The sequence below is a fragment of the Musca vetustissima genome, unplaced genomic scaffold (genome assembly GCF_032173495.1).
Source record: "Musca vetustissima isolate MV318-11 ecotype Yass unplaced genomic scaffold, APGP_CSIRO_Mvet_v1 utg17853, whole genome shotgun sequence".
NCBI classification, from domain to species: domain Eukaryota; kingdom Metazoa; phylum Arthropoda; class Insecta; order Diptera; family Muscidae; genus Musca; species Musca vetustissima.
Window position 1 is genome coordinate 15,016 of NW_026874124.1, and position 15,618 is coordinate 30,633.

The 15,618-nt window shown below is 36.9% G+C and overlaps 2 protein-coding genes across 2 annotated transcripts; one reads left to right on the forward strand and one right to left on the reverse strand.

The window, feature by feature from the left end:
* Positions 1–1,232: 1,232 nt before the first annotated feature.
* Positions 1,233–6,744, forward strand: LOC133330985 (anoctamin-8). The gene is made up of 9 exons (XM_061539388.1): positions 1,233–1,260; positions 1,345–1,475; positions 1,811–2,188; positions 2,252–2,464; positions 3,255–3,794; positions 3,857–4,153; positions 4,228–4,361; positions 6,474–6,650; positions 6,714–6,744. The coding sequence occupies exons 1-9, from the start codon at positions 1,233–1,235 to the stop codon at positions 6,742–6,744; spliced, it is 1,929 nt and encodes a 642-aa protein (XP_061395372.1).
* A 705-nt stretch (positions 6,745–7,449) lies between these two features.
* On the reverse strand, positions 7,450–9,220 carry LOC133330975 (protein singles bar). Its single transcript, XM_061539376.1, is given in 4 exon segments — positions 7,450–7,527; positions 7,595–7,735; positions 8,908–8,952; positions 8,954–9,220. Coding segments are annotated over 4 exon segments (531 nt in total).
* Between the last annotated feature and the right edge of the window lie 6,398 nt (positions 9,221–15,618).

The window sequence follows — 15,618 nt, forward strand, 5'->3', positions numbered from 1 at the left end:
TAAAAATCCACGCATCTGCCTTGTTTTTGTTGAAAAAATTTTATTTAAAAAATCCACGCCTATTGGTGTAAAGATTCTGTATAAAATTTTATTTAAAAATCCACGCCTATTGATGTAAAGATTCTGTATAAAATTTTATTTAAAAATCCACGCCTATTGGTGTAAAGATTCTGTATAAAATTTTATTTAAAAATCCACGCCTATTGATGTAAAGATTCTGTATAAAATTTTATTTAAAAATCCACGCCTATTGGTGTAAAGATTGTGTATAAAATTTTATTTAAAAATCCACGCCTATTGGTGTAAAGATTGTGTATAAAATTTTATTTAAAAATCCACGCCTATTGGTGTAAAGATTGTGTATAAAATTTTATTTAAAAATCCACGCCTATTGGTGTAAAGATTGTGTATAAAATTTTATTTAAAAATCCACGCCTATTGGTGTAAAGATTGTGTATAAAATTTTATTTAAAAATCCACGCCTATTGGTGTAAAGATTCTGTATAAAATTTTATTTAAAAATCTAATTTGTATTAATTTATTTTTAAAAAATTCTTCAACTGTTAAATAAATCACGTGCAACTCTGTCTGAGAAGTCGTTGTTACAAAGACAGCACAAGGGTCGTGTTTACATCATTGCAAATGTGTAGCAATGCTGCCCCATTGAATAGAGTGTCACAAAGCAAAGCAAAACAAGACAAACAGAAACGATTTTTGGTTTACATAAAAATATAATTATTCTATTTAAATTAAATAAAGTTTGTTTTTGTTGTATTTATTAGTTATTAACTAATTTATTGATATAATAAATAAAAATTGAATAATTAAATATGCCCCTAATATGGCAACGCTGTATTTTGCCGGTATCATTTCATTTGTTTTGTTTATTACGTCTCTCCCCCCAAAACCTCTCATCCATTACTCACTGATCATCTGTCATATGTTTTGTCGGCGACAACAACACCAACAAAATCCCCCCAATTTCAATCATATGGTTATTGTTTTCATGTCTGTTTTTGCTGCTGCTCTGCCTGAAGACGAAGACAAAAAAGATTTAAAATTATTTTAATTTTTTGCGTGGAATGACGTTGTTGTGGCTGCTGTGTGTTTGAGAGAACGGGCAGGTAAAGGTGAATAGACGCGTGTGCCAATCAAGAAAAAAACAAGAAGAATAATTATTACAATTTGTTGTTGACAATTTTGATGTGTCACAAGAAGTGGCCAAGTGGACAATGGCTGCCAACGAGCAAATGAGTAAAGGTAAGTTCGAAAGCCTATGTGAAAATGCATTGAATTTTTATATAATTTTTGTTTTTTGTCTGGGCCATTTGGCCATTTTCACAGTTCCTAGTCTGTTGGGCAGGCGACCACAGAAAATTATCGAAAATCATTTGTTTCGCCGACAAAGAAGCATTAAACTGAGTGCCAAAGCAGCATCGGTGGATTATGGTGATGAGGATGCTGGAAACGATAAGGTATGTAGTAGAATAACTATGATGTGGGTGATGTGGATACGTATGTTCGGTTGAATGTGTGTTTCTTCAAAGTGTGTCACTTTTGGGTAAATGTAATATATGGCAGCTTCTAATATTTAATGCCACGTAATTTGGTGAAAACACAAGAAGTTGTTTTTAATGATATCAGAGGGAAGTTTGCGGTTAGAAATGGGTCAGCAGCAGAATAATAGAATTAAATGAAATTCAAATCTGAACGATATTATGAAAAATCAAACAAGTGCACCTGATATACCTATTCGTTTTAATATTTTCATATTATCTTCTAACAATTTGTTTTTTCATTTCTCTTCCAGACTTATGTTGTACTGATATTTGGTGAAAAAGCCAAATTAACTCATTGTGAAGATGTACGCAAGATAATACATCAATATGATATTAAGACGACTCTGGAAGTCATTAGCAAGGAGGAGAAATACCTTTACCTAACAGCATCCACCGATACCCTCCTACGTTTGGCCGATGAAGCAGAGCTAACAAAAATGACCGTAACTGGTAGTATGCAAAAATTTAATTATCATTCGATATCGGATTTTCTATTACCCGGTATGACAGAAGATGATATTGTGCGATTTTGTGAAGCTCCAGTGCTCATTAAAGATGTTGTTAAGCCACAGTTATTACCCTATATCCGTAATGGTATTGTTGAGGAATTGTTTCCCTTGCATGATATCGTAAGTAAATGACTATCTTCTTTTGAAAACAACTTTTTGAAATTAATATTTTTCCCATTTCAGGAATATTTGGAGAAATTTGGTTTTGATTGGCGTAGACGTACCCTGCCCATTGAACATATACGCAATTATTTTGGTGCCAGCATTGGCCTTTATTTTGCCTTCATTGAATTCTATACCAAGGCCTTGATATGGCCAGCCTTATTTGGCGTTTGCCAGTATTTGTGGAGTGTTAATTTATCGGCTGTTATTGGTTTCTATGTCATATGGTCAACGGTAAGAAAACTTACCGTTTCATAGTTTTTGAATTTTTTAAAAAATTTGTACTGAACCTTAAAAGGCCATTAGCCGTGGATTTTTTAAAGAAATTTCATTGAGCCCCAAAAGGCCATTAGACGTGGATATTTGAAAGAATTTTCATTGAGCCCCAAAAGTCCATTAGGCGTGGATTTTTTAAAGAATTTTTACTGAACTCTAAAAGGCCATTAAGCATGGATTTTTTAAAGAATTTTTACTGAACACTAAAAGGCCATTAGGCGCGGATTTTTTAAAGAATTTTTATTGAACCCTACAATGCCATTAGGCGTGGATTTTTTAAAGAATTTTTAATGAGCCACCAAAAGACCATTAGGCGTGGATTTTTTAAAGAATTTTTAATGAGCCACCAAAAGGCCATTAGGCGGTGATTTTTTAAAGAATTTTTAACGAGCCACCAAAAGGCCATTAGGCGTGGATTTTTTAAAGAATTTTTAATGAGCCACCAAAAGGCCATTAGGCGTGGATTTTTTAAAGAATTTTTTATGAGCCACCAAAAGGCCATTAGGCGTGAATTTTTTAAAGAATTTTTAATGAGCCACCAAAAGGCCATTAGGCGTGGATTTTTTAAAGAATTTTTAATAAGCCACCAAAAGGCCATTAGGCGTGAATGTTTTAAAGAATTTTTAATGAGCCATCAAAAGGCCATTAGGCGTGGATTTTTTAAAGAATTTTTAATGAGCCACCAAAAGGCCATTAGGCGTGGATTTTTTAAAGAATTTTTATTAAATACATTTTTCTTTTATTTCAGATCTTTTTGGAATTATGGAAACGTCGTTGTGCCGGTTTGGCCTATCGTTGGGGTACCATTGAAATGTCCAGTTTAGATAAACCCCGCACCCGCTATAAGGGCGAGGAGAAACTTGATCCTATCACAGGCAAATTGACTCGCCATTACCCTATGCGTTATACCTATATACAAATGTATTGTATTTCATATCCGGTGGTATTACTTTGTGTTGTGGCGGCAGCCTATTTTGCTCTCTATCAATTTCAAATTGAAGCTGAGGTATTGGCAGATTTTGGTCCCAATTCATGGTTGTTATACGTCCCCGTTATTATACAATCAATACTCATTGCAATATTCTCATGGGCCTATGAAAAATTAGCCACCTTCCTAACGGAATTGGAAAATCATCGAACCCGCCTGCAATATGAAAGGCATCGTGTTAATAAATTGATGATATTCGAAATTGTTAACAATTTCTTTTCGCTGTTCTACATTGCTTTTATTATACAAGATTTGAAACAGCTTAATTATCAGCTGATGATGCAGTTGCTGATATTTCAAGTAAGTTTTCAGAATTCCTTATTTATTTACAATATTATTAATATTGGTTTCTCCTTCCCCAGATTGTTTGCATTGCCCAAGAGGTGGGCATCCCTTTGTTGGCTGTCATAAAACAAAAATTTGCCAAACTAATGCACAAAGAATTGGATGAAGAGAAATTGTCGCTTGTCAGTGATGTGTCACGCTATGAGCAATGTTTCTTTGAAGCCGGTTTAGATCAATATCAATCTACCTATGAAGATTATCTCCAAATGTGCATACAATTCGGTTATGTTGTTCTATTTGCTGCTGTTGCACCATTTGCCGCCCTAGGAGCTTTGATCAATAATGTCTTTGCCATGCACATTGATTTGTTTAAGGTAAGTGGGAATTTGTTTTTTATTTTATTTTTGTAGATGATTTTAAATATTAATTGTTATTGAGAAATCCTTAGCTTTGTAACATATTTAAAAGACCATTTGCTCGTCGCACAAAAAATATTGGCGCTTGGCAGTCGGCATTTGAATTGTTATCTGTTATGGCCATTTTAAGCAATTGTGGACTATTGTATTTACTGCCCAATGTTAGGTAAGTCCAGAGGAATATTAATTGGACATGGGCTAATCAGAGATTTACATTTTATATTCAATTCATTACATCACATACCATTTATTTATTCCATTCAATAATACATAAGCCTCCAAGGCCATTCACAAAATAATTATATTTTCCATGATCTACATAAGGCGTGGATTTTTTAAATAATTTTTTCCAACATCTACATAACTTACTTAGCTGACTTGTTACAGAACTTTCGTTCCATAAGCCGATATTAAAAAAGATTTCCAGGCGCGTCGGCCTTTTGCGCAGTTTTTCTAATTTGAAAGACCATATTCGGCAATATTGTCTTCCACTTGGTATATCAATCTTATTCATGGCCTTCCCCTTCTGCGGGAACCATCAGCTGGTTCGCTTTTATATGCCTTCTGGGCTGATCTTGTGCCAGTTAAAGTTATCCTGCATAGCCGAAATAATTTCGCAGGAATGCCAAACGCAAACATGGCTTTATACACTTCTGAACGGATAGCGCTGTCGAATGCGGCTTTATAGTCGACGAATAAGTGGAATGTGTCGATGTGTTTTTCGTAGGTTTTTTCCAGAATTTGGCGCAGAGTGAAAAATCTGGTCAATGGTGGATTTGCCAGGCCGCATTGGTATGGTCCAATGATGTCATTGACTTCAGTCGTTCACACAGCACGCTGGATAGCACTTTATATGCGATGGGAAGGAGACTTATTCCTCTATAGTTGGCACATATCGTCTTGTCTCATTTTTTGCGCACAGGTGCTGAGGTTCCAATCATTAGGCATGCATTCTTCTAGCCAAATTCTATTAATAAGCTGGTGCATGCTCCTTACCAGCATCTGACCACCAGTCTTGAATAGTTCGGCTTGTAGCCCATCGGCACCTGTTGCTTTATTATTCTTCAGCCGATTGATAATAATAGGTCATCTATTATTGGTTCTTTGATATCCTCTTCACCACTACTATTTGATACCAGAAGTTTTTCGAAAAGTTCCCCCTACAGATCCTCAGCACGCTGTCTGTATCTGTCACCAGGTTGCCTTCTTCATCTCTACAGGAGTATGTGCCTGCACCAAAGCCTTCGGTTTGGTGTTTTACCCGTTGGTAGAATTTTCGGAGTTTATTCTGACTCCTGTACATATCGATTTGCTCACGCACACATTTTTCTTGTTCATTCTTCTTTTTTCTGAAAATACGTTTCTCCTCTCTCCCGATAGTTCTCCATCGCATTACGCGTTGCTACTCTCCGCAGGTTTGCCCTATACGCTGCGTTTTTCATATCAATAGCATTACGTGGTACGATCAGGAGTGTGATCGTACCACGGATTTCTTGATGGTGATCTTTGGTACCCAAGTTTTGCTTTTGCTGGAGTTTGTAGGGAGTGGGCAATGCTTCTATATTATTATATTACAAGGGGTGCTTTCGTCAAGCATTTGGGTAAGTTGAGCGGAGTAGGGTGTGTACCTTGGCTGCCACAAGGTAATGGTCTACATCGATATTCGCTCCTCGGATCGGTCGGACGTCTAAAACACTGGATGAATGCCTTCCGTCTTTCACAACATGATCGATTTGATTACTCGTTATTCGATCGGCAGAAATCGAGATGCTTGAATCTGGTGCTGCTAACTATCATGTTTTTTGCTGCCGCGAAGTCAATCAACCTCATGCCGTTGTCTAATGTTTCTTCATGGAGGCAGAATTTTCCGACGGTGAGGCCAAAGATATTTTCCCTTTCGATTTTTGCATTAAAATCTCCTAGCGGAATTTTAATGTCACGGCCATCTGTCTGTTCATCTTTATCGTCGGTCGGAGCATGGGCGCAGATGAGACTGATGTAGAGGAACTTCGCTTTTATACGGATTATAGCAATTCGCTCAACTACATAAGGCGTGGATTTTTTAAAAAAATAAATTTTCGAGACCTATCAAAAGGCGAGGTTATTTACATATTTTTTTCAACATCTATTTTCATTATCTCATCGTTAATCTCAATGTTTTTCTTCATCACTTCATTTCATCACTTCCATAATAAAATATTTCGAAATCTCTGAAAAGCTCAAATTTGTTCATCCATAAGATAGTGTTTATAATAAAAATTTTATATGCGTCTTTTAGAGCCTTCGTTGTCCAACATTTCCCCTCGATGCCAAATTTATCGTTTGTCCTTTTCGAACATTTGTTGTTGGGTTTGAAATTTGTGATACACAAGGCAATTCATGAACGTCCGCGATGGGTCCGCATTGCCCTAATGAAGGCTGACTATGAATCTAGTCAAGCTTACAAGAATATTAGGTATGTAATTCAAATACTATTTGAAATTAAAGGAAATAATTGAAAATATCTGTTTTGTTACAGGAAATTTACTAGCAACAAAAAAGTTGATTAACTTCAAGGCTCAACAAAATCTGTTCTACTTTTCTCTTCAGAATCTTAAACATAATTTTTGAATCTCCCTTTGTTGTGATGTTTTAAATTTAAATTTAACTCAGTGTTTTGTGTTCTTCGACTTCTCCGTTATACCTCATAGTAGTATTGTGTCCAAATGTTATTAAAACAATGCAGTGCAGTATGGTTATAAGGATGGGCGAGTTATGATGATGTATTTAAAAAAATCATGGAATTGTATGATGGAACCTCTTCCTTGTAACCATATCTGCCTGTACCTATAGTGATACCAAAATAAGTGGCCTTAAAAATGTCCTTAAACACATACATACTCACAAGAATGATACGTAAATAATTACTCAGACTTAATTTATTTGTTTTTTGAACTTAACGATATACAAACATAAATATATTTATATGTTTTTTTTATATATGAAAAATAATAACTTAAATACTAAATATGGTGGTGTTTTTTCTTAGCTTATAACATAACGTCTTCCAAAAAATCTATATTAGGTTTAGTTGGTCCATAAGTCTGTGATTTATTAGTGAGATCTCCATCGCTCTCAAATGTGAATCCACAATTGAAGTCCTTTTATATAAATAAGGACCCATATATAATACAGGGAAGATCATTGGTTGACAAAGAGTTAATGACAAACTGGATTGCAGGTTTCCTTAGGTTTGTTGAATTATTTCGTCCTTATTACCGATAACCTTTGTAATGTCTAAAGGCCAAATAACCATCGATGGCATGTAATATACCTCCGGCATAACCAATGTACTGGAAATATTTGAAAATAAAAATTAGTACAGTTTTCAAATATTATTATTTCAAGCTCTTCACTTACATATGCCGCTGTCATAGCTGGATATGCCCAAAATCCGGGTTTTATTAGAAATTGTGGATGTAACCAAACCACACAAGCAAATCCCATATAACTCGAAGCACTGAAATACATACTGCAGGCAACGGCATTGAATAAAACTTCCTGAAATAAAAATATATACAAAATATAAAAGTCCTTTAGAAAATGCCTTTAAAAAATCCACGCCTTTTGGCCTTTCAGTCCTTTAGAAAATTTCTTTAAAAAATCCACGCCTTTTGGCCTTTCAGTCCTTTAGAAAATTTCTTTAAAAAATCCACGCCTTTTCGCCATTCAGTCCTTTAGAAAATTCCTTTAAAAAATCCACGCCTTTTGGTCTTTTAGTCCTTTAGAAAAATTTCTTTAAAAAATCGACGCCTTTTGGTTTTTTAGTCCCTTAGAAAATTTCTTTAAAAAATCCACGCCTTTTGGTCTTTTAGTCCTTTAGAACATTTTTTTAATAAATCCACGCCTTTTGGTCTTTTAGTCCTTTAGAACATTTTTTTAATAAATCCACGCCTTTTGGTCTTTTAGTCCTTTAGAAAATTTCTTTAAAAAATCCACGCCTTTCGGTCTTTTAGTCCTTGAGAAAAATTCTTTAAAAAATCCACGCCTTTTGGTTTTTTAGTTCTTTTAGAAAATTTCTTTAAAAAATCCACGCTTTTTGGTCTTTTAGTCCTTTAGAAAATTTCTTTAAAAAATCCACGCCTTTTGGAAAATTTTTTAAAAAAAAATCCACGCCTTTTGGTCTTTTAGTCCTTTAGAAAATTTCTTTAAAAAATCCACGCCTTTTGGTCTTTTAGTCCTTGAGAAAAATTCTTTAAAAAATCCACGCCTTTTGGTCTTTTAGTCCTTGAGAAAAATTCTTTAAAAAATCCACGCCTTTTGGTCTTTTAGTCCTTGAGAAAAATTCTTTAAAAAATCCACGCCTTTTGGTCTTTTAACCCTTGAGAAAAAATCTTTAAAAAATCCACGCCTTTTGGTCTTTAAGTCCTTTAGAAAAATTCTTTAAAAAATCCACGCCTTTTGGTCTTTTAGTCCTTGAGAAAATTTCTTTAAAAAATCCACGCCTAATAGTATTCTTGTCCTTGAGAAAAATTCTTTAAAAAAAAGTTTAATTCTTTTATCAATTGGTGCACGAATTACAAAATTTTACGAAAATTAATTTTTTTAATTTAAATAAATTTTAATTTTTTCCAGCAATTTAAATTTTAAATCCAGTATTTTCTTTCAATCTTGGCGTATTTGCATTTAAAGTTAAACAAACAACGAAGAATAATTTCTGTATAAAAACTTACAAATAATGATTGGCGTATCAGACCATACGATTTATCCGAGAAAGCAATAACAGGCCAATAAAATCGCCGTTGTCGTGAAACAATACGATGTTGTTGTTAGAAATCCCGTCAAAGCTTGACCAATAGAATCGGCAGCCGGTATTCCATATTTAATGAGTAGACCTTCACACAGCGATGCCAAACCCAATTGGACGATTTTCAAAAGACCCGCTTTTGAGGTAATAAAACCGAAATTTATGCAGGTGCACACGCGACAGCAACAGATTTTAATGCCAAAATTCTGGCTCATGCCACGAACACCAAATGATGACATTTTTTCAGAATACTAATATATTTTAAATTACAACCCGCACTATTTTGAGATCCTTTGTTATCAATGGAACAATTACAACTGATGTACAAGGGCGCGTTTGGAAAACAATGGAACTCCAGCGTATTTCTTCTTTTATAAAAATAGACACACACACACATCTTCCGTTGTTTTGAATTTTTATTTTTGGCATTTGAAGATCTTTACAAGAAAAAGACCCCCTTTCGACAACTCAAGTGCGTGTATGCGAACATGACCTAAACGCATAGTTGCCGACACAAACGTAAACACGTGTGTCCCAACGCCTGCTTAGCATAGCCATTTAATGTATGACAGGATATTCCGTAAAAAAAAACATAGAAGAATATTTTTTTCAAGAACATATGGTGTTTGATTTTATTGAGAGCAGAAATGACCAGAGTACACTGAGAGAAATGTGAAATAGAAAATAAATAGGGTTTGAGTTTCAGCAATAAAAGACCACTAGGCTTGGGTTTTTTTCTTGTTTTGAGTTTCAGCAATTTTCTGAAGGAATAAAAGACCATTAGGCGTGGATTTTTTAAACTATTTTTTTCAAAGACTAAAAGACCATTAAGCGTGGATTTTTAAAGATTTTTTCTAAAGGACCACTTGACTTGGATTTCTTAAAGAATTTTTGAAAAAATATTCTTTAAAAAATCCACGCCCATTGTAACCCTTGAAAACATATTCTTTAAAAATTCACACCTACAGCTTACTAACTTATTTAGCTGGCTTGTGACAGAACTTTCGTTCCATAAGCCAAGCTTAAAAAAGATTTCCAGGCGCGTCGGTCTTTTGCTGAGTTCTTCAAATTTGAAAGACAATTTTCGGCAATGCTGTCTTCGACTTGATCTTTCCATCGTATTCGTGGCCTTCCGCTTCTGTGTAAACCATCAGCTGGTTCGCTTTTATATGCCTTCTGGGCTGGGGCATCTTCACTCATTCTCGCAACATGACCTAGCCACATAGTCGCTGCAGCTAAATACGTCTAACAATGTCGATGTCCGAGAATAGCTGGTACAACTCATGGCCATATTCACCATCAGATCTTTCGGAGAATTTTCCTCTCAAACACTCCAAGAGCTGTCTCATCTGCTTGCGTAAGTACCCATGCTTCAGATTAATATAACAGCACGGGTAGTATCAGCGTCTTGTAGAGAGTGAGTTTGGTCTGGCTGAAGGTGGCCTTGTTTTTTAGTTGTTTGCTCAGACCATCCTTCTCCGAATTCCAGAACTGATGTCATTCGTTTTATTATTGGGATACCAAGGTATATAAAATCTTTGACTATCTCGAAGCTGTAGTTCTCAAGTTCCACAGATGGTCCGAGTCTACTGGACGTCTTGCGCGTTGATCACCATCATCTTGGTCTTCTCGCCGTTTACTGCCAGACCCACTTTGGCAGACTCCTTCTCGATTTGTTCAAAGGTGGCTGTTACCGCTCTCAATGTCCGACCCATTATGTCGATGTCATCGGCGTAGGCGAGTAACATGTGTTTGTTTGCCATTTCTGTTCACTTTTGCCTCTTGTATGACCATTTCCAGCAGGGTGTTGCTCCGAGAGGTCCTTTTCGACTTTAACTGCTGATCTTGTGTCTGTTAAAGTCATCCTGCATAGCCGAATTAATTTCGCAGGAATGCCAAACGTTGACGAATAGGTGGTATGTTTCGATGAGTTTTTCGTGGGTTTTTCCAGGATTTGGCGCAGAGTGAAAATCTGCTCAATTGTGGATTTGCCAGGTCTGAAGCAACATTGGTATGGTCCAATAATGTCATTGATCATTGGCTTCAGTCGTTCACACAGCGCGCTGGATAGCACTTTATATGCGATGGGAAGGAGACTTATTCCTCTATAGTTGGCACATATCGTCTTGTCTCCTTTTTTGTGCACGGGCCACAGAATGCTGAGGTTTCAATCATTGGACATGCATTCTTCTAGCCAAATTGTACTAATCAGATGGTACATGCTCCTTACCAGCATCTGACCACCAGTCTTGAATAGTTCGGCTTATAACTTCATCTTGGCTGATTGTTTACTCTCTATACCGTCATCTATTTTTGATTCTGGGGTATCCTCTTCACCGCTTCTATTTGATACGAGAAGTTTTTCCAGATCCTCAGCACGCTGTCAGTATTTGTCACCTGGTTTCCTTCTTTATCTCTACAGGAGGATGTGCCTCCACCAAAGCCTTCGGTTTGGTGTTTTATCCGTTGGTAAAATTTTCGGACTTCATTCTGACTCTTGTACATCTCGATTTGCTCACGCTCACGTTTTTCTTGCTCTTTCTTCTTTTTTCTGAAAACACGTTTCTCCTCTCACCTTTTCTCCCGATAGTTCTCCATCGCATTAGGTGTTGCTACTGTCCGCAGGGTTGCCCTATACGCTGCGTTTTTCATATCAGTAGCATTAGACACTCCTGATCGTACCACGGATTTCTTAATGGTGGTCTTTGGTACCCAAGTGTTGTTTTTGCTGCAGTTTGTAGGGAGTGGGCAATTCTCTGCCATTGTGTTTCTATATTATTATCGTGACAAGGGGTGCTTTCGTCAAGCAGTTGGGTAAGTTGAGCGGAGTAGGCTTCAGCTATCCTATTGTTACCCTTGAACAAATATTCTTTAAAAAATCTACGCCTTTGGTAGCCCTTGAAAAATTATTCTTTAATTTAATTAAGATGTCTATAAGTCATAATTAAAATAATTGCCCATCGAACTCGTGTATCGATATATTATAGGCAATTTTATAATAGCCTAAGGGTCCACTTACCTGATTTTTTTTGAATAACAAATATTTCGTGTAATGTCATGTCCAATTAATTTCATTACGAATTGATTTATATTGATAAAAGTTAAAATAATTGTTTTTCACACTGTCGCGCTGACTGCTGAGAGAATTTTTGTGAAGAAACAATTAATTAAGTTTTAGAATTTCTTAATTGGTATTACGACGACGACGATGACAACGATGCACATATGTATATGTATGTCGCCCGGTGTCGTGTTATTCTTTTGTTTTTCTACGATTACCTTGATAACTGAGAGAAACTTTCCATTAGAAATTATTTTGTAATAGATAAAATATATTTACTTAACACGAACGTTGGGCGCCACTTTTTCTCAAAGCAATGCAGTTTCTTGTGTAATTTGAATTTTTTGAAAATTTAATAATTTCTATTCGAAGCATTATTTTATATGCAATAAGGGCTGTATTTATCGTATGTCGGATTCCTTCCTTTATGATTTTTTTTTCCAATTTATATACCGATCTTATTCTTAAAACGCATTTTCAAAATATTATTCTTTGGAAATAAGGATTTCATCATACTACAATTAATTGTAATTCTTTTCTTTAATTTGAGTTAAGTTGAATTCTGTATTAGTTAATACCGTACCTTATAATTAGATGCGTTTTTAGTTGGACATTTGTTTTGTAACCAAGAATAGTGTATTTTCGCAATTCGGCGTCGAGTTCTAGGAGTAGATTTAAAATATTTTTGTAAGGTACAGTTGTAGCCATGAATTAAAAAAAAAATTGAGGGTGGCGTAGGGGATGATAGATACCAAGCAACGGCTCTGATTGGATTTAACATGACGAAGCCCAGACCTATCTTGGTCCCTCTTTCATCTCAATTGAGGACACTGACCTCCCCGCGGTGTCACCTGGGGTAACTATTTCCATCATCCGTTGAAATAGTGAGCGGATATGTGCCCCGATTTCACCAATAAGAACTATAAAAAATGGGTTGAGGTGTCGGGTTAGTTGCCCACAATCGGAAAAAAATAATACTATGAAAACTCAACGAAAAAGAAAACCAAACACCCTAATGTTGACGTCCCCCTCAAACGTATAAAGGAATACGATCTGCGAATCTTAAATTGGAATGTGCGCACTTTGTACAGAACAGGTGCAGTTTTCGCTTTGGCAGATGTACTCAAGGAGTACAAAGCCGATATTATTGCCTTTCAGGAAATGCGATGGAAAGGGACTGGCGTAAATAAATCAGAAGATTACGACCTGTATTATAGCTGCTATGAAACGAGACAAGCATTTGGCTGCGGATTTATGGTTAACAGGAGAATAAAAGACCTCGTCCCCACATTCACTCCAGTAGATGAGCCAATTCCTATAATCCGTATAAAAGCGATCTTCTTCTACATCAGTCTCATTTGCGCCCATGCTCCGACCGAAGGCGAAGATGAACAGACCAAAGCAGTGTTGGGCAAAAATAAATTGAGAACAAGTGTGTGCGAGCGTAACTGAGAATCCACCATTAAACACGACTGACGTTAAGAGAAAGAAAGAGAACATGTGTTTACCCATCGACCCTCAGTTACGGTAGCGTATATGGATGAGCATGCCTGGACCAAAGACATATTTTACGAGCGCCTAGAAACTGCATATGACAGCTGCCCTGGCCATGACATTAAAATTCTGCGAGGAGATTTTAATGCAAAAATCGGAAGGAAAAGTATTTTTGGTCCCACTGTCGGAAAATTCAGCCTCCGAAAACATCCGACAACCGCACGAGGTTGATTAAGTTCGCGGCAACAAAAAACATGTAGTTAGCAGCACCAGATTCAAGTATCTCGATATACACAAGGCCACCTGGATTTCTCCTGATCAAGCAACGAGAAATCAAATTGATCATATTGTGATAGACGGAAGGCATTCGTCCAGTGTTTTAGATGTTCGATCGATACGAGGAGCGAATATCGATTCGGACATTACCTTATGGCAGCCAAGGTTCGCATCCGCCTTAATGTAGCAGCAAAGATGCGATCTAATGTAACACGGAAACTCGACGTCGAAAAGCTGCAAACACAACAGATAGCAGAAGCCTACTCCTCTCAACTTACCCAACTGTTTGAGGAAAGCACCCTTTGTCCCGATAATAATAAAGAAGCACAGTGGAAGAGAAACAAACAAAACCTACAAACTGCAGCAAAAGCAACACTTGGGTACCAAAGACCAACATCAAGAAACCCGTGGTATGATTAGGAGTGTCGTAATGCTACTGATATGAAAAACGCAGCGTATAGGGCAACCCTGCGGACAGTAGCAACACGTAATGCGATGGAGAACTATCGGGAGAAAAGGTGAGAAGAGAAACGTTTTTCAGAAAAAAGAAGAAAGAGCAAGAAAAACGTGAGCGTGAGCAAATCGAGATGCACAGGAGTATACCAAACCGAAGGTTTTGGTGTAGGCACATCCTCCTGTAAAGATGATGAAGGAAACTTGGTGACAGATACAGACAGCTTGTTGAGGATCTGGAAGGAGCATTTTGAAAAGCTTCTGGGATCAAATAGTGCTTGTGAAGAAGATACGCCAGAACCAATAAGAGATGAGGGTATAGAGTGTATACCACCTAGTCATGATGATGTCATAATAGCAATCAACCGGCTGAATAATAATAAAGCAGCAGGTGCTGATGGGTTGCCAGCCGAACTATTCAAGACTGGTGGTCAGATGCTGGTCAGAAGCATGCATCATCTGATTAGAACAATTTGGCTAGAGGAAAGAATGCTCAATGCTTGAAAGCCAATGGTCAATGACATTATTGGATTATACCAATGCGGCTTCAAACCTGGCAAGTCCACCATTGACCAGATTTTCACTTTGCGCCAAATCATGGAAAAATCCACGAAAAACACATCGACACATTCCACCTATTCGGCGACTATAAAGCCGCATTCGATAGCCCTATACGTTCAGAGGTGTTTAAAGCCATGTTTGTGTTTGACATTCCTGCAAAATTAATTCGGCTATGCAGGATAACTCTAGCTGGCACAAGATCAGCAGTTGAAGTCGGAAAGGACCTCTCGGGGCGCTTTAATACCGAACGAGGATTCAGACAAGGTGACAGTTTGTCGTGTGACCTTTTTAACATCCTTCTGGAAAAGGTCATTCGAGAGGCAAAGGTGAACAGAAATAGCACTCTATGCACCAAAAACATGTTACTCGCCTACGCCGATGTCATCGACATAATTGGTCGAACATTGAGAGCGGTAACAGTCACCTTTGAACAAATTGAGAAGGCGAAAAGACCAAGCTGATGGTTTCAACGCTCAGGACGTCCAGTAGACTCGGACCAACTGTAGAACTTGAAAACTACAGCTTTGAGATAGTTAAAGATTTTATATACCTTGGTACTGCCATAAATAATACTATTGACATCGGGGATAGTATTGGCCAACAGATGCTACTACGGTCTGAGTAAGCAACTCATAAGCTAGACCAAACTCACACTCTACAAGACGCTGATACTACCCGTGCTATTACATGATCTGAAGCATGGGTACTTACGCAAGCAGATGAGGCAGCTCTTGGAGTGTTTGAGAGAAAAATTCTCCGAATGATCTATGAGCCGATCTGCGTTGACGGTGA